This window comes from Oncorhynchus kisutch, linkage group LG1 (genome assembly GCF_002021735.2).
Source record: "Oncorhynchus kisutch isolate 150728-3 linkage group LG1, Okis_V2, whole genome shotgun sequence".
NCBI classification, from domain to species: domain Eukaryota; kingdom Metazoa; phylum Chordata; class Actinopteri; order Salmoniformes; family Salmonidae; genus Oncorhynchus; species Oncorhynchus kisutch.
This window is the reverse complement of record NC_034174.2, coordinates 33,888,709-33,908,683: the sequence shown is the minus strand read 5'-3', so window position 1 is coordinate 33,908,683 and position 19,975 is coordinate 33,888,709. Positions and strand designations below refer to the sequence as shown.

The window sequence follows — 19,975 nt, the reverse complement described above, 5'->3', positions numbered from 1 at the left end:
ATGTATCATTCCTTATACTCTAGTCAAACATTTAGGCAAAGATATATGCACTTACATGGAGACCTTAACAACACTACCAGGAATAAAGGAGAAGATAAAGTATACAGTAAACAGGTATACCATGAGGCCAATTAACAATGAGTATTATAAACAACATGTACTTTCCACAAATGGAGGACATAGGAAGAGAAAGAGTGAGGCAGGGCTGCCAAGGTAATGTCTGGGTGAGAGAAGCAGACCCTGGGTGAATGAGAATGAAACCTGTATGGTGTGGTGAGGGAGAATGGGAAGGATAAAAAAGAGGAAAAAACAAGGGGAGGAGGGAACTACATGCTGGAATAGCCAGTGAGCAGAGCTGTAGACTCCACCTTCCTTTCCTCTCTCCATCCCATCTCCTCTTCCTGCCTCCCTCTCTCCTTATATTTCTTTCTCTCTCTCTCTCTCTCTCTCTCTCTCTCTCTCTCTCTCTCTCTCTCTCTCTCTCTCTCTCTCTCTCTCTCTCTCTCTCTCTCTCTCTCTCTCTCTCTCTCTCTCTCTCTCTCTCTCTCTCTCTCTCTCTCTCTCTCTCTCTCTCATACAGAATGTTAGCCCACTATCTAACCACAGAGAGAGCTCAGTGAGTCGTGGAAAGCATATTGTTTCTCCACGTCTCTCTCTCTCCCTCCCTCTTTCACTTTTACACATCTCGTCTTTGGATATCCTCCTCCTGCTTTGTGACTTAACAGAGAGTGGAACAAGCTTTCTTTCCTATTGTCAGATTTTTTTTATACTGATCTCTTCTGGGGATTACCACAGGAATGCGTTTGTGTATTTGTGGGTGAGTGTGTGTGTCCTGTGCCATGCCCGTCCCTGGACTTTTCGGGACAAGCAGTAGTGAATCAGCATGAAGGGGGGTCACCATCAGCGGGGGTGCGGATGTCAACACTTGTTCCGAAAAGTGCTGGCCATGTGTGGCTGCTGCTATGCCCGTGTCCGAGGTTGGTACATCTCTACATTATGTCCATCATTTTAACCTAGCTACTTCTCTTCACTTTACTGGTCTCAGATGAGATGGGAGTTTAATTTGCTTTCCCAGTTATACGTCAGGTGGTCTGTGCAGTCGTGAAGTCTGTGTTTTTCCCTCCGAGATGGATGACAGGAGATAAAAGTGATAAAAGTGAGATCAGATGATGCAAGAGAATCAGCAGAGGTCAATCGTTTGTTGGTTGATATTCAATCTGTTTTCAGGCCAGGTAACACTAGTAAAGGGGCACCATTAAGTGTAGCTTACTCTTCTCCACTGTCCCATGCTGTTGTTCTGTGATCAGATATTGAGACAGAGATGGTGTGTGTCACTTTTACTGATGCACTGCTACTGATTTGGGACCTCTTACAGCCTCAACTTTACTCACCAACTCTGAGCGTAACCTCCGGTCTCTGTGACCTCCGGTCTCTCCGGTCTCCCCTGAACCCAATGGAATCTGAATACCGCTCTTCTTATGACTTCACTTTCTTTTTGAGGGCAATTCTCTCCATCTTTCTCTTACACTTTCATTCTCTTTTTGTATCAGTCTGTCTGTCCTTCTTACTCTTGGCTCCTCATTTCTTTGTACTCTTCTCTCCTGCTCTCTCTACGGGCAGAGACAGTAGAGGAGAATTGATAGTGATGTTTTGCTCTTTGCTCAGACTCCAACTCCTCCAAAGGAAATTAAATTAAACACATTTGGGTCCTGGACGTGTTTGCTCTACTCTGGTGTTTGCAGGAGACACAGTGCTAGTCGCATGCTGTGAGCTGTGCAGTGTGTGAAAATATATCATTTTAGACATAGTGTTAAAGAGAATATCAGTTAGGTTATATATAAAGTTAGCTATTGGGTTTAAGTTTATTGGCTTCAAGTTCCTTGGTGTCCACACAACTATCATGGTCCAAACACACCAAGACAGTCGTGAAGAGGTTACGACAACGCCTATTCCCCGTCAGGAGACTGAAAAAATTTGGCATGGGTCCCCAGATCCTCAAAAAGTTCTACAGCTGCACCATCGAGAGCATCCTGACTGGTTGCATCACCGCCTGGTATGGCAACTGCTCTGCATCCAACCGCAAGGTGCTACAGAGGGTAATGCGTACGGTCCAGTACATTACTGGGGCCAAGCTTCCTGCCATCCAGGACCTCTATACCAGGCGGTGTCAGAGGAAGGCCCTAAAAATTGTCAAAGACTTCAGCCACCGCACAGCAAGCGGAACCGGAGAGCCAAGTCTAGGTCCAAAAGGCTCCTTAACAGCCTCTACCCCTAAGCCATAAGACTGCTGAATAGTTAACCAAATGTCTACCCTGACTATTTGCAGGGTTTACCCTGACCTTTTTTTGTAGGGTTTACATATACACTGTGGGCTCTATTTTAACAAACCTAACTATCTATCTAGCGATAGAGCTATAGGATCCGAGGGTGTGTCAGAAATATTTTTGTTATTTCACAGTGGGGATGATTGGTGTGGTGGTGTGAAAGGTCTCTGTTTTGATTAATAAACAAGTTTTAAGTAGAGAACGACCAATAATCGTCCGAGATAATATCCCGGGCCGATTTTGGCCACTTCGAGTCTATCAGCCATTCTCTATAGGTTTTGCCTATAGTCCATCTACACAGCAAGGCTGCTGTTGTGCCAGCCGCCACTCATCACTCATTGAGTCACAAACACTGCAGAATGCCAAGGAATATCTAGCTGGGAGAATAAGCAGTAGCAAGCGATCTCATTCTCCAACAGAAAAGTGCAGTATTCAGAAATTGAACTCCTTTTACAAATATTAGTTTAGTTAATTCACTAATAATGAGGCTTGTGTACGTGCCCGGACATGCATGCAATAAGCAAACTAGCTAAGCAGATAGCTTGTTAGGAAAGAGTAGGATAACTAATCCTTTCATCTGTGGTGTTAGCTATCTAGCTACTATGCTAGCTAGCTGGCTAGATAAACCTATACAATCGTAGCAGTAGGATCAAGTTACAATCTGCCTATTTTTTGACAGATAGCTGAACTAGCCAATTGAGTTGTTTCAAATTTTGTCCTGGCAGCTGAGTTGTTTAGTGATGCTTCCTGGCAGCTGAGTTGTTTAGAGATGCTATGTGCATTAGTTCGTTATAGCCTACAGTAGTTAGTTAAATAGACTACAGAAACAAAATCTAAGCCTATTCCATATATTTTTTTAATATGTTAAACATGTTTACTGTCCACGTTTTTCTAAGTAATTTCATGGCTTCAATATGGAAATATATAGTTAAACATAGCATTCACACTGATATAGGCCTACTGTAAAATGCATTATGTCTGAGCTATGTACTTGCCAAACGTTGTCAATAAGCAAGATGGTGAACAATTCTAATCAAATTCTTATAAAACAAAACAACAACTTGTTTTAAATAGGCTATGTTTAAATACAGTTACAGGCAACATAATTCCTCCCGTGGTCCTATAATATTAAGACAAGGTATATGGAGGGTTTAAGCCACATCCAAACTTTTCACAGGAGCTGGAAAAAGATACAATATAAAGAGAAAGGGGGAATGTTCACTCACTGCCCCCAAATGTATATCGCTATAGCCTACCATTGCCGTTGATATGGCTAGCAGTGAGTTTGCCACGTAAAAGGTAAACAAACTAAAGTCAAATAGCCTACAAGTGGATTCAGCACCGTTGACAAATTCCCGTGATTTGACAGTTAGGTCCAACAGAGGAAAGTGAAAAATGCATTTTTTTAACAAAATTATAAATAAAACCAATAACCAGTCTTTTTAGTAAATAACTAGATGTTCCTAAACAGACTACCTAACGTCACTGACACCTTTCCAACCGTGGTGCAAGGGATGGAAAATGTACAAGTCGAAATTGCAAATGTTTGACACTAGCGCTGCCTTAAAGACAGTCGAAAATAGAGCCCTGTGACTCTGATCAGGGATGGAGCGTTTACATAGATGCTGTGACTCTGATCAGGGATGGAGCGTTTACATAGATGCTGTGACTCTGATCAGGGATGGAGTGTTCACATAGATGCTGTGACTCTGATCAGGGATGGAGCGTTTACATAGATGCTGTGACTCTGATCAGGGATGGAGCGTTTACATAGATGCTGTGACTCTGATCAGGGATGGAACGTTTACATAGATGCTGTGACTCTGATCAGGGATGGAGCGTTTACATAGATGCTGTGACTCTGATCAGGGATGGAGCGTTTACATAGATGCTGTGACTCTGATCAGGGATGGAGCGTTTACATAGATGCTGTGACTCTGATCAGGGATGGAGCGTTTACATAGATGCTGTGACTCTGCTCAGTGATGGAGGGTCTAAACAGACACACACAGAGTCAGCGATATGCTTGCATCTGGAACTCTGCAGTGTCTCGGAATGTGCTGCTCTCGGATCATTGGATCATGGAAACGCTTGAGTCACAGAGTCACTCTGCCTACATTCCTTCACCCCAAAAAACGTAACCCCCCCCCCTCCCTGTGGTGAAGAAATGTTATGTTCATTATTTTCTGTCCACAGAAGCCCAGAGCTGATGACTGGTGGATAGAAAAATGCTTATGTGCTCTAACTTTGGGGCTACAGGTTCTGTGGTGTGGCAACCGTCCAGTTCTGAGGCACATATATCTTTACGTCAAACAGTTGGTTATTGGGGCAAATAACATAATAGGTTGCTGACCACTGTGGTCTATTAGTATGCTGTGGACTTTACTGGAGTTTAAATAGAACATAGACCTTTGACCGGTGTGATACTCTCTCCTCTTTTTGACTAGAGGTCCTCTCATGTCATCAAAGCTCTGCCTTTGGCACCATATAGCAGTGCTGGGATCCTGCCCTGGCAAAGGAGCCGTACAGGAGAGCTCTCCTCTCCATGAGTTCAAGATGTCACAGAGCTCCCTCCCTGCCAAAGCAGACACATTCATTTCTAATACAGTAACCAGGCAAATGTTATTACTCTTGTAACCACGGCTGTGTGTGTGTGTACATGTTTAAGTGTGTTTATACAGTGTAGAGATAATCTCTCTCTCTCTGCCAGTGCTGTTTTGATTCATTTCCTAATTTACCGCTGGCTAAATATAAAGGTGCTCAGGCTCGAGGCAGATCTGCTGCCTGGCTGACTGAGGATTACATCCGTCTAGTCCTCCATCCTTCCTGCACACATCCTCAAATAAAAACCAACACACACACACACACACATGCATACATGCATGCACACAGACTGCCGCTCTAACAACCTATTTGGGGTGCGCGTGTTAACCTTTTAACATGTCAGTATAGAGATGATCTGCAGTGCATTCGGAAAGTATTCAGACACCCTCACTTTTTCCATACTTTGTTACATTACAGCCTTATTATCCCCCCTTTCCCTTATTCTAACATGGATTAAATACACATTTTCCTCATCAATTTACACACAATACCCCATAATGACGATGTAAAAACAGGTTTTTAGAAATGTTTGCAAATGTATAAAAAACAATATATATATATATATATTTACATAAGAATTCAAACCTTTTCCTATGAGATTTGAAATTGAGCTCAGGTGCATCCTGTTTCCATTGATCATCCTTGAAATGTTTCAACAACTTGATTGGAGTCCACCTGTGGTAAATTCAATTGATTGGACATGATTTGGAAAGGCACACACCTGTCTATATAAGGTCCCACAGTTGACATTGCATGTCAGTGATAAAACCAAGCCATGAGGTTGAAGGAATCCTGAGACAGGAATATGTGAAGGCACAGATCTGGGGAAAGGTTACCAAAAAATGTCTGCAGCATTGAAGGTCCCCAAGAACACTGTGGCCTCCATCATTTTTAAATGGAAGAAGTTTGGAACCATCAAGACCCTTCCTAGAGCTGGCCGCCCAGCCAAACTGAGCAACCGGTGGAAAAGGGCCTTGGTCAGGGAGGTGACCAAGAACCTGATGGTCACTTTGACGAGCTCCAGAGTTCCTGTGTGGAGATGGTAGAACCTTCTGGAAGGACATCCATCTCTGCAGCACTCCGCCAATCAGTCCTTTATGGTAGAGTGGCCAGACGGAAGCCACTCCTCAGTAAAAGGCACATGACAGCCCGCTTGGAGTTTGCCAAAAGGCATCTAAAGACTCTCAGACCATAAGAAACAAGATTCTCTGGTCTGATGAAACCAAGATTGAACTCTTTGGCCTGAATGCCAAGTGTCACGTCTGGAGGAAACCTGGTACCATCCCTACGGTGAAGCATGGTGGTGGCACCATCATGCTGTGGGGATGTTTTTCAGCAGCAGGGACTGTGAAACTAGTCAGGATTGACGGGAAGACGAACAGAGCGAAGTACAGAGAGATCCTTGATGAAAACCTGTGCCAGAGGGCTCAGGACCTCAGATTGGGGCGAAGGTTCACCTTCCAACAGGACAACCACCCTAAGCACACAGCCAAGACAACGCAGGAGTGGTTTCGGGACAAGTCTCTGAATGCCCTTGAGTGAACTAGCTAGAGCCCGGACTTGAACCCGATCGAACGTCTCTGGAGAGACCTGAAAATAAGTGTGCAGCAAGGCTCCCATCGAAGCTACAGTAACAGAGTTTGAGAGTATCTGCAGAGAAGAGTTGGAGAAACACCTAAAATACAGGTGTGCCAAGCTTGTAGCATCATACCCAAGAAGGCTTGAGGGTGTAATTGCTGCCAAAGGTGCTTCAACAAAGTACTGAATAAAGGGTCTGAATCCTTACGTAAATGTGATATTTCAGTGTAAATTTTTTTATACATCTGCAAAAGTGTCTAAAAACCAGTTTTTGCTTTGTCTTTATGGGGTTTTGCGTGTAGAGTGACGAGGGGGGGAAAACAATTGAATCTATTTTAGAATAAGGCTGTAACGTAACAAAATGTGGAAAAAGTTAAGGGGTCTGAATACTTTCCGGGTAAACTGTATATGTATACTTTATCAACAGCCCAAAAAATGTACACGTTATCATTGTTGTGTGTGTGACAAATTATATTTCTAGGGAGTGAGTAAGACCTTTAAACAGGTCAACATACACAAGGCTGCGGGGCCAGACAGATTACAAGGACGTGTGCTCCGGGCATGTGCTGACCAACTGGCAGGTGTCTTCACTGACATTTTCAACATGTCCCTGATTGGGTCTGTAATACCAACATGTTTCAAGCAGACTCCCATAGTCCCTGTGCCCAAGAACACAAAGGCACCCTGCCTAAATGACTACAGACCCGTAGCACTCACATCCGTAGCCATGAAGTGCTTTGAAAGGTTGGTAATGGCTCACATCAACACCATTATCCCAGAAACCCACTCCAATTTGCATCCCGCCCAAACAGATCCACAGATGATGCAATATCTATTGTACTCCACACTGCCCTTTCCCACCTGGACAAAAGGAACACTTATGTGAGAATGCTATTCATTGACTACAGCTCAGCATTCAACACCATAGTACCCTCAAAGCTCATCACTAAGCTAAGGATCCTGGAACTTAACACCTCCCTCTGGAACTGGATCGGGGACTTCCTGATGGGCCGCTCCCAGGTGGTGAGGGTAGGTAGCAACACATCTGCCACGCTGATTCTCAAAACTGGAGCTCCCCAGGGGTGCATGCTCAGTCCCCTCCTGTACTCCCTGTTCCCCCACAACAGCATGGCCAGGCACGACTCCAACACCATCATTAAGTTGCAGATGACACAACAGTGGTAGGCCTGATCCCCGAAAACGATGAGACAGCCTATAGGGAGGAGGTCAGAGTGGTGCCAGAATAACAACCTATCCCTCAACTTAACCAAGACTAAGGAGATGATTGTGGACTACAGAAAAAGGGGGACCAAGCACGCCCCCCTTCTCATCGATGGGGCTGTAGTGGAGCAGGTTGAGAGCTTCAAGTTCCTTGGTGTCCACATCAACAACAAGCTAGAATGGTCCAAACACACCAAGACAGTCGTGAAGAGGACACGACAAAGCCTATTCCCCCTCAGGAAACTAAAAAGATTTGGCATGGGTCCTGAGATCCTCAAAAGGTTCCACAGCTGCAACATCGAGAGTATCCTGACTGGTTGCATCACTGCCTGGTACGGCAATTGCTCGGCTTCCGACCGCAAGGCACTACAGAGGGTGGTGTGTAAGGCCCAGTACATCACTGGGTCCACATCGACGGGACAGTAATGGAGAGGGTGGCAAGTTAAGTTCCTCTGGGTACACATCACAAACAAACTGAAATGGTCCACCCATACAGACAGTGTGGTGAAGAAGGCGCAGCAGCGCCTCTTCAACCTCAGGAGGCTGAAGAAATTCGGCTTGTCACCAAAAACACTCTAAAGCTTTTACAGATGCACAATCGAGAGCATCCTGTCGGGCTGTATCACTGCCTGGTACGGCAACTGCTCCGCCCATAACCGTAAGGCTCTCCAGAGGGTAGTGAGGTCTGCACAGCGCATCACCGGGGGCAAACTAGCTGCCCTCCAGGACACCTACACCATCCGATGTCACAGGAAGGCCAAAAAGATCATCAAAGACAACAACCACCCGAGCCACTGCCTGTTCACCCCGCTATCATTCAGAAGGCGAGGTCAGTACAGGTGCATCAAAGCGGGGACCGAGAGACTGAAAAACAGCTTCTAAAATTGGATTTGGGTCTAAGCTGCCTGCCATCCAGGACCTCTACACCAGGCGGTGTCAGAGGAAGGCCCTAGAAATTGTCAAAGACTGTTCTCTCTACTCCCGCATGGCAAGTGGTACCGGAGTGCCAAGTCTAGGACAAAAAGGCTTCTGAACAGTTTTTACCCCCAAGCCATAAGACTCCTGAACAGGTAATCAAATGGCTACTCAGACTATTTGCATTGTGTGCACCCCCCCCCCCCAACCCCTCTTTTTACGCTGCTGCTACTCTCTGTTTATCATATATGCATAGTCACTTTAACTATACCTTCATGTACATACTACCTCAATTGGGAGGACCAACCAGTGCTCCCGCACATTGGCTAACCGTGCTATCTGCATTGTGTCCCGCCACCCGCCAACCCCCTCTTTTACGCTACTGCTACTCTCTGTTCATCATATATGCATAGTCACTTTAACCATATCTACATGTACATACTACCTCAATCAGCCTGACTAACTGGTGTCTGTATATAGCCTGTCTTTTTAGTGTTGTTTTATTTCTTTACTTACCTATTGTTCACCCAATACATTTTTTGCCCTATTGGTTAGAGCCTGTAAGTAAGCATCTGTTGTATTCGGCGCACATGACAAATAAACTTTGATTAGATTTTTCCTAGCCACCGTGCTTCTGCACCTGCTTTGCTTGCTGTTTGGGGTTTTAGTGTTACGAGTTCTATAAATGGTGCGGTCAAACGCAGAGAGCAGGTAATATCATACGTGAATCTATTTATTCCAACGACAGTGGAGACATGGACATGCCAACACTAGGGCGCATGAAACCACCCGTCCAAAATACACAGGACTAAAACTGTCTGGAAAATAATGAGATAACTAATACACCAACACCAAAATAACAGAGAACAAGCCCGCACAATACCCAGCGGGCCTAGTGCCCTAAAATAGCCTACAAACAACACTAACTCAAAACAGGTGTACCCAATTAAACCCAATAAACAGAAACAAAAGGAAAGGGAATCGATGGCAGCTAATAGGCCGGGGGCGACTACCGCCGAGCGCCGCCCGAACAAGAAGAGGCACCATCTTCGGCGGGATTCGTGACATTTAGGCTAGGTTTCTACACCTGCATTGCTTGCTGTTTGGGGTTTTAGGCTGGGTTTCTACACCTGCATTGCTTGCTGTTTGGGGTTTTAGGTTGGGTTTCTACACCTGCATTGCTTGCTGTTTGGGGTTTTAGGCTGGGTTTCTACACCTGCATTGCTTGCTGTTTGGGGTTTTAGGCTGGGTTTCTACACCTGCATTGTTTGCTGTTTGGGGTTTTAGGCTGGGTTTCTGTACAGCATTTTGTGACATCAGCTGATGTAAGAAGGGCTTTATAAATGAATTTGATTTGATATTAAATTATTCTCACACTGGGCCAGATGAGTAGGCGTACAATAGTCCATTTGGTCCAGTGTCAGTTAGCGTCAGTGTAGAGGGCGATTTGTCTTTGCTCTCATCATAAGGCCATCTCTCTTGGTTTATGAGCCATCAAAAGCATTAAGCTAGTCATGTGGAGAGATAGATCCAGAGTAATTGAAGCCACATGATGAGAACACAGACAGACAGCAGACAGACAGTGAATTGTCTCTTTCACAGAACAGGCTAGATTGTGGTAGTGATAGGTTGTAAAATAAGTGGGTTGCGTCCCAAATGGCACCCTATCCCCTATATAGTGCATTACTTTTGACCAGGGCCCATAGGAATAGGGTGCCTTTAGGGACACAGACACAGTTGTATTCATCAAAGTGCAGGGAGGTGCCATATGAACAAGTGCTCTGTGCCGTAGTGCAGTAAAGAACATCAGGCTGTTATAATCTGACTTCTGACTGGGACGATCCACCTCTGCACCACCAAGATAACACTGATCTATTAGAGCGCTTATTGCCCTGTGTGTGTGTGTGGGGGACGGGACGATTAAAGAGCAGCTCTGTCCATGCTACAGAGACATTGCAAATCGAAGGTGTGTGTAAATACACACACAGACAGACATTTGGACAGGGACTGGACATCTAGTGCCTTCGGAAAGTATTCAGATGCCTTGACTTTAAACAAAAAATATATATGTTACAGCCTTAATATAAAATGGATGAAATAAATAAAATCCTCTGCAATCAACACACAATATCCCATAATAACAAACCCAAACAGGTTTTTAGACATTTTAGCAAATGCATAAAAAAAATCCAAAAACAGGAATACCTTATTTACAAGGTGCAGCAACGCTCCCCATCCAACCTGACAGAGCATGAGAGGATCTGCAGAGAAGAATGGGAGAAACTCCCCAATTACAGGTGTGCCAAGCTTGTAGCGACATACCCAAGAAGACTCGAGGCTGTAATTGAAGAGGGGGGAAGAAAACAATTTAATCAATTTTAGAATCAGGCTGTAAGGTAGCAAAATGTGGAAAAAGTCAAGGGGTCGGAATAGTTCCAGAAGGCACTGTAAACATATGCGCATACTATAGAGGGATAACTCTAGCAAGCATTGTGTCGTGAGGGAGTCGTAATATACTAATTTAATAGTTAATATAGGAGGACAGCATCATCTCTAGGCCATGATGGAGATCCCAGTGTATTCAACCACCATTCCTCTTGGATGAGCTCCTATTTCTCTCTACTGTAATTATCATAAAGCCTGTCAGACAGTGAGCAAATGCTCGTGTTAATGTGACAGTGATAATTAACGCTGCCTGCCTGGCGTTTTAAAATAACCCTGTCTGAGTGAGGTCACCATCACCATGGTTTTATAGTGTGTATACTCGTGAGAGAGTGAGAGAGTGAGAGAGAGAGATATGGCTCTCCTTATCCACCACCCTCCTAGCTCTCTCCCTGTCCCGTAGTAAGCCTGGTTCTGATTTTGTGTGTGTGTTAGGGTCCGTTTTGTCTCTTCTTGTAGCTTTCTTTCTACCCTTTCCACTCTCTCTCTCCTGTCTTTCTACCCTTTCCACTCTCTCTCTCCTCTGTCTTTCTACCCTTTCCACTCTCTCTCTCCTGTCTTTCTACCCTTTCCACTCTCTCTCTCCTCTGTCTTTCTACCCTTTCCACTCTCTCTCTCCTCTGTCTTTCTACCCTTTCCACTCTCTCTCTCCTCTGTCTTTCTACCCTTTCCACTCTCTCTCTCCTGTCTTTCTACCCTTTCCACTCTCTCTCTCCTCTGTCTTTCTACCCTTTCCACTCTCTCTCTCCTCTGTCTTTCTACCCTTTCCACTCTCGCTCTCCTCTGTCTTTCCATCCTCCACTCTCGCTCTCCTCTGACTTTCCATCCTCCACTCTTAGGACACTCTCCTCGTACTTGTAGTTTTCTATTCCTCTGTGTCTTCCTGTTGATCCTTGACCTCTATTCCCTTCCCAACCCCCTGGTGTTTGTTAGTCATCTCAAGACTCTATCTCCCCCTCCCCACTCTCTCTCTCTCTCTCTCTCTCTCTCTCTCTCTCGCTCTCTCTCTCTCTCTCTCGCTCTCTCTCTCTCTCTCTCTCTCTCTCTGGCTCTCTTTCCCCTTCTCTCTGTCTCCCTCACTCTCTCTCTCTCTCTCTCTCTCTCTCTCTCTCTGGCTCTCTTTCCCCTTCTCTCCCTCACTCTCTCTCTCCCTCACTCTCTCTCGCTCTCTCGCTCTCTCGCTCTCTCTCTCTCTCTCTCTCTCTCTCTCGCTCTCATCCTCTCTCTCTTTATCCCCCCACCCTTCTCCCAGTTCATCTAAGGAAGTGTAATGTGACTGTCTGTGTGTTAATGTGAACATTGTTCAGCAGCTGTTGTCTGTCAGTGACCTCAGTGTCAGAGATGCAATCATTTGTGTGCATAAATAGGGGGGGAATGCCCAGTGATGTCACTGCATTTTCTCTCTTTGTTATCAGCTTATAAGGCGAAATCAAGTCCCCTCCTTTCATCATGGAAAAATCTGTAGGGGAAACCAGTGTTGCTTGTCACACATTTTACTCTCATGTAGTTCTCGGCACCAGTATATCTTACAAGACCCTTTTCATCGAATGAAAGGTATTGGGTTGAATTGGGGACCGTCTTTATTCTCATATAGTATTCCAGTTATAAGTTATAAGCCATCAAACACACTCTGTCCACAAAGTACGGGGTTGGTTGTCACAATGTTTGTTGCAAAGTACGGGGTTGGTTGTCACAATGTTTGTTGCAAAGTACGGGGTTGGTTGTCACAATGTTTGTTGCAAAGTACGGGGTGGGTTGTCACAATGTTTGTTGCAAAGTACGGGGTGGGTTGTCACAATGTTTGTTGCAAAGTACGGGGTTGGTTGTCACAATGTTTGTTGCAAAGTACGGGGTGGGTTGTCACAATGTTTGTTGCAAAGTACGGGGTTGGTTGTCACAATGTTTGTTGCAAAGTACGGGGTGGGTTGTCACAATGTTTGTTGCAAAGTACGGGGTGGGTTGTCACAATGTTTGCTTGTTGCTTTTTCCTTTTATAACAGGAAGTAAAGCAATATAATATACAGAGTCTTAGGAAGCCTTTTGATGGAAGGATATTCCTAACAATATTCAGTATTTAATGCCTTGAGAACGATGGGGTGTAATAGAAAGAAATGTGTGGGTGTGAGACAGAAGAAATGAGAGAGAGGCAACAAACCCAGATGGCACAGATTCCTTTGCCCAACGGACGTATACATGATGCATCTGGAAGATGCAGTTTAGACATCGTTTGCTAATTGTTAAGACGTCTCACAGATGTATTTAGAATATCTACATTCTATATTCTACATCGCTGTTACAATCTGACTTCTGACTGATACGATCCACTTCTGCACCACCAAGATAACACTGATCTATTAGAGAGCTTAATGCCTTACGTCGGCCAAGCATCAATATCAACCAGACGTCTCTTCACAAAAAGTCCAGAACAGACTGGGAGACGCACATTACTACATAGAGCCATGGCTACATGGAACTCTATTCCACATCAGGTAACTGATGCAAGCAGTAGAATCCGATTTTAAAAACAGATTTAAACATACAGCGGGGACTGTGAAGAGACACACACACACCTGCACAGACATATAAACACGATAAGACATGCACTCTACATACACGTACACATGGATTTTGAATTGTAGATATGTGGTAGTAGAGTAGTGGCCTGAAGACACATACAATTGAAGTCGGAAGTTTACATACACCTTAGCCAAATACATTTAAACTCAGTTTTTCACAATTCCTGACATTTAATCCTAGTAAAAACTCCCGGTCTTAAGTCAGTTAGGATCACTACATTATTTTAAGAATGTGAAACGTCAAAATAATAATAGAGAGAAGGATTTATTTGAGCTTTTATTTATTTCATCACATTCCCAGTGGGTCAGAAGTTTACATACACTCAATTAGTATTTGGCAGCATTGCCTTTAAATTGTTTAACTTGGGTCAAATGTTTCGGGTAGCCTTCCACAAGCTTCCCACAATAAGTTGGGTGAATTTTGGCACATTCCCCCTGACAGAGCTAGTGTAACTGAAACAGGTTTGTAGGCCTCCTTGCTCGCACATGCTTTGCAGTTCTGCCCATACATTTTCTATAGGATTGAGGTCAGGGCTTTGTGATGGCCACTCCAATACCTTGACTTTGATGTCCTTAAGCCATTTTTACACAACTTTGGAAGCATGCTTGGGGTCATTGTCCATTTGGAAGACTCATTTGCGACCAAGCTTTAACTTCCTGACTGATGTCTTGAGATGTTGCATCACTATATCCACATAATTTTCCTCCCTCACGATGCTATCTATTTTGTGAAGTGCACCAGTCCCTCCTGCAGCAAAGCACCCCCACAACATGATGCTGCCACCCCTGTGCTTCACGATTGGGATGGTGTTCTTCGGCTTGCAAGTCCCCCCCCTTTTCCTTCAAACATAACGGTGGTCATTATGGCCAAACAGTTCTATTTTTATTTCATCAGACCAGAGGACATTTTCCAAAAAAAGTACGATCTTCGTCCCCATGTGCAGTTGCAAACCATAGTCTGGCTTTAATATGGCGGTTTTGGAGCAGTGGCTTCTTCCTTTCAGGTTATGTCGACATAGGACTCCTTCCAGCATCTTCACAAGGTCCTTTGCTGTTGTTCTGGGATTGATTTGCACTTTTTGCACCAAAGTCGTTCATCTTTAGGAGACAGAACGCGTCTCCTTCCTGAGCGGTATGATGGCTGCGTGGTACCATGGTGTTTATATTTGCATACTATTGTTTGTACAGATGAACAAGGTACCTTCAGGCATTTGGAAATTGCTCCCAAGGATGAACCAGACCTGTGGAGGTTTACAATTTTTTTTCTGAGGTCTTGGCTGAAATCTGTTGATTTTCCCATGATGTCAAGCAAAGAGGCACTGAGTTTGAAGGTAGGCCTTGAAATACATCCACAGGTACACCTCCAATTGACTCAAATGGTGTCATATAGCCTATCAGAAGCTTCTAAAGCCAAGACATAATTTTCTGGAATTTTCCAAGCTGTTTAAAGGCACAGTCAACTTAGTGTATGTAAACTTCTGACCCACTGGAATTGTGATACAGTGAATTATAAGTGAAATAATCTGTCTGTAAACAATTGTTGGAAAAATAACTTTTGTCATGCACAAAGTAGATGTCCTAACCCGACTTGCCAAAACTATAGTTTGTTAACAAGAAATTTATGAAGTGGTAGAAAAGCGAGTTTTAATGATTCCAACCTAAGTGTATGTAAACTTCCGACTTCAACTGTATATCCTGTTTCCACTGATCATCCTTGAGATGTTTCTACAACTTGATTGGAGTCCACCTGTGGCAAATTCAATTGATTGGACATGATTTGGAAAGGCACACACCTGTCTGTATGAAGTCCCACAGTTGACAGTGCATGTCAGAGCAAAAACCAAGCCATAAGGTCGAAGGAATTGTCTGTAGAGCTCCAAGACTGTATTGTGTCAAAGTACAAATCTGAGTACAAAGTACAAAGTTTACCCAAAAATCTCTGCAGCAGTGAAGGTCCCCCAAGAACAGAGTGGCCTCCATCATTGGAAGTGGAAAACGTTTGGAACCACCAAGAATCTTGCTAGAGCTCGTCAGGGACATGAGCAAGAACTCACTGGTCACTCTTAGAGAGCTCTAGAAGTCCTCTGTGGAGATGGGAGAACCTTCCAGAATGACAACCGTCTCTGCAGCACTCCACCAATTAGGCCTTTATAGTAGAGTGGCCAGACGGAAGCCACTCCTCTGTAAAAGGCACATGACAGCCCGCTTGGAGTGTGCCAAAAGGCACCTAAAGACTCTCAGACAATGAGAAACAAGATTCTCTGGTCTGATGAAACCAAGATTGAACTCTTTGTCCTGAATGCCAAGCGTCACATATGTATGGCAGAATCATGCTATGGGCATGTTTTTCAGCGGCAGAGACTGGTAGACTAGTCAGGATCGGGGGAAAGATGAATGGAGCAAAGTACAATAGAGATCCTTGACAGAAACCTGTGCCAGAGGGCTCAGGACCTCAGATTGGGCGAAGGTTCACCTTTCAACAGGACAACCACCCTAAGCACACAGCCAAGACAATGCAGGAGTGGCTTCGCGACAAGTCTCTGAATGTCCCTGAGTGGCACAGCCAAGAACTCGGACTTAAACCTGATCTAACATGTCTGGAGAGACCTGAAAATAGTTATGCAGCAACGCTCCCCATCCAACCTGACAGAGCTTGACAGTATCTGCAGAGAAGAATGGGAGAAACTCCCCAAATACAGGTATACCGAGCTAGTAGCGTCATACCCAAGAAGACACGAGGCTGTAATCACTGCAGACTCGAGGCTGTAAAAGGTGCTTATGTTTTTCAAAATGTCTAAAAACCTGTTTTTGCTTTGTCATTATGGGGTATAGTGTGTAGATTGATGGGGAAAATAATCAATTTCAGAATAAGGCTGTAGCGTAACAAAATTTGGAAAAAGTCAAGGGGTCTGAATACTTTGGGAAGGCACTGTGTATGTTTATACTATCCTATGAAAAACACAAATTCCACTCATGTCATTATTTTGTCACGCTGACAGGAACTGAGCAGGTGGATGAGTTCTTTCAAATAATTCACACATTTTAATCTTTAAATTATTAAACATAACCCTCGAGATTGGGAGTAATAAGCACTTTGAAAACCAACCCATTTGACAACCAACCCCAGTCTCTCCTATTAACAGTTTAATAGGTCACAATTGAAATAAATTCTTGGCAATTCAATTGAATGCTGGTGATATTTTTATGCAGTACTTGTACTTATCCAGGCCACTGACTTTTCCTCGAACTTGCTCAAGCAACCCAATTGCTCACTCATTTTGTTAATCACACACACAATATTTTTTTTCTTTCTCTCCATCCTCTCTTCCCTCGGCTCAAAAATTAGTGATCTGTTTATAAACACAAAGTGAGAAAGACTGAGTATGTTATGGAAATGTTTTGCAAAACGTGCTTTGAAACACACAGAGCCCTCCCAGTGAATTTAGCATCTCTCCGACTCCTAAACTACTGCAGCACATAAACTCAGACTGATTGCCCATTACGTGTGTGTGCGTGTGCACGCGTGTATGAGCTCATCACTTCCGGTAAATGTAAAAATAAACCTGATACAGAGTAACTAAAAAGGAAATGATGGTGATAAAGTGTGGTTGTGCTGGCACTCCCTCGCTGTTCTCAGTGTGAAAGCCTCTGCTGTGAGTTAGATGGAACCAGGGGAGTTGTCCTGGTTCAGCTGCTCTGGATGGATTGTCAAGATGAAGCAATACTCAGTATGTTGTGTTCACTGCTTCACCACATTCTGACACACACCAAATAATGCCCTCTGTTTATGATCAGGGCCTGGACTTTTTCATTTTCTTTATATCACGACTCAGGATATGACCCAGATACAGACACAGGAGGCGGATAGTACAGTTCTCAGATCATTTATTATAAACACTGGGCAAAGGGCAGGTTGAGGACAGGCAGAGGTTTGTATTCAGGTCAGAGTCAGGTAGGTACAGGCGACAGGCAGGCCCGGGGTCAGGGCAGGCAAATGGTCAGCACTGGGAAAAACAGAACTTGAGAAACAGGAAGACAGGCTGGTAAGACCTGACAAGACGAACTGGCAACAGACAAACAGAGAACCCTGGTATAAATACAAAGGGGATAAGGGGCAGATGGGTGACACCTGAGGAGGGGGTGGAGTCAAGCACAAAGACAGGTGAAACAGATCAGGGTGTGACACTTTAGGGTGAACTGGCAAGACAAAAGATTGAAGTGCCTTTGAATGGGGTATGTTAGTAGGTGCCAGGTGCACCAATTTGAGTGTGTCAAGAAATGCAACGCTGCTTGGTTTTTCACACTAACCAGTTTCCCATGTGTATCAAGACTGACCACCACACAAAGGACATCAGACCAACTTGACACAACTGTGGGAAGCATTGGAGTCAACATGGGCCTGGTGGAATGCTTTCAACACCTTGTATAGTCCCTGCCCTAATGAATCGAGGCTGTTCTGAGGGCAAAGGGGGGTGCAACTCAATATGTTTTGTACACCGAGTGTACAAACACCACATATACAGAAAGTATATAGAAAGACCCCTTGACTTTTTCCACATTTTGTTACGTTACAGCCTTATTCTAAAATTTATAAAATAGTTTTTCCCCCTCATCAATCTACACACAATACCCCATAATGACAAAAAAATACCTGTTTTGTAGAAAATGTTTGCTAAATTATGAAAAAAAAAAATATGGAATTACATTTACATAAGTATTCATAGCGTTTACTCAGTACCTTGTTCAAGCACCTTTGGCAGCGATTACAGCCTCGAGTCTTCTTGGGTATGACGCTACTAGCTCGGCACACCTGTATTTGGGGAGTTTCTCCCATTCTTCTCTGCAGATCCTCTTAAGCGCTGTCAGGTTGGATGGGGAGCATCGCTGCACAGCTTTTTTCAGGTTTCTTCAGAGATGTTCGATCAGGTTCGAGCTCTGGCTGGGCCACTCTTGGACATTCAGAGACTTGTCCCGAAGCCACTCCTGCATTGTCTTGGCTGTGTGCTTAGGGTGGTTGTCCTGTTGAAATGTGAACTTTCGCCCCAATCTGAGGTCCTGAGCCCTTTGGCGCAGGTTTTCATCAAGGATCTCTGTACTTTCTCAGTTATCTTTACCTCGATCCTGACTAGTCTCCCAGTCCCTGCCGCTGAAAAACACCCCCACAGAATGATGCTGCCACCGCCATGCTTCACTGTAGGTATGATGCCAGGTGACACTTGACATTCAGGCCAAATGGTTCAATCTTGGTTTCATCAGACCAGAGAATCTTGTTTCTCATGGTCTGAGAGTCTTTAGGTGCCTTTTGGTAAACTCCAAACAGGCTTTCATGTGCCTTTTACTGAGGAGTTCTTGGTCACCTTAGCTTGGCCTGGCGGCCAGGTCCATGAAGAGTCTTGGTGGTTGCAAACTTCTTCCATTTAAAAATGATGGAGGCCACTGTGTTCTTGGAAACCTTCAATGCTACAGAATTGTTTTGGTACCCTTCCCCAGATCTGTGCCTTGACACAATCCTGTCTCAGAGCTCTACGTACAATTTTTTCTACCTCATGGCTTGGTTTTTGCTCTGACGTGCACTGTCAACTGTGGGACTTTATATAAACAGGTGTATGCCTTTCCAAATCATGTCCAATCAATTTAATTTATCATAGGTGGACTCCAATCAAGTTGTAGAAACATCTCATGGATGATCAATGGAAACAAGATGCACCTGAGCTCAATTTCGAATCGCATAGCAAAGGGTCTGAATAATTATGTAAATAAGACATTTCTGTTTAAAATGTTTAATACATTTGAAAACATTTCTAAAAACCTGTTTTCACTTTGTTGTTATGGGGTATTGTGTGTAGATTGCCAAGGATAGAAATAAATAAATGTTTTGAAAAAGGCTGTAACGTTTCAAAATGTGGAAAAAGTCAAGGGGTCTGATAACTTTCCAAAGGCACTGTATAATACTAAAGAACAATATGTGTTGCACTAGAGTTGGCAGTGGCACTTCATATGTAAGATGAACGTATTGGATAGGTGTGCCAAGTTGAATAGAAGACTCCTCTGTCTACACCTTGAGTATTGTACGAAACATTCTGACACACACAAACACACACACTGACCGGAAACATCATTTTCATGACATTCCGGTTGTGATCCGGATGGCGTCCCATCTGTTGCTCTGTTTGAAAAAGGCTGATTACATAACGTAAGCATTTCAAACAAACACCATGAACCCGGTCACTCGCTTCACTCAGGCTTCCCACGTCACTGCTAAAGGTCACCGCTTCTGATGAATGAGACACTTACTAGAGCGTACCTAGCGTATTG

The 19,975-nt window shown here is 44.1% G+C and overlaps 1 protein-coding gene across 1 annotated transcript in view; it reads left to right on the top strand.

Moving 5' to 3' along the window:
* The first annotated feature begins 574 nt into the window (after positions 1-574).
* Positions 575-19,975, top strand: part of LOC109895726 (rho guanine nucleotide exchange factor 25) — a 54,499-nt gene continuing 35,098 nt past the window's right edge. The window contains exon 1 of the mRNA XM_020489664.2: positions 575-977. Coding sequence (XP_020345253.2) covers positions 884-977 — 94 coding nt within the window. The 5' untranslated portion in view covers positions 575-883. The remainder of the gene's footprint in view (positions 978-19,975) is intronic.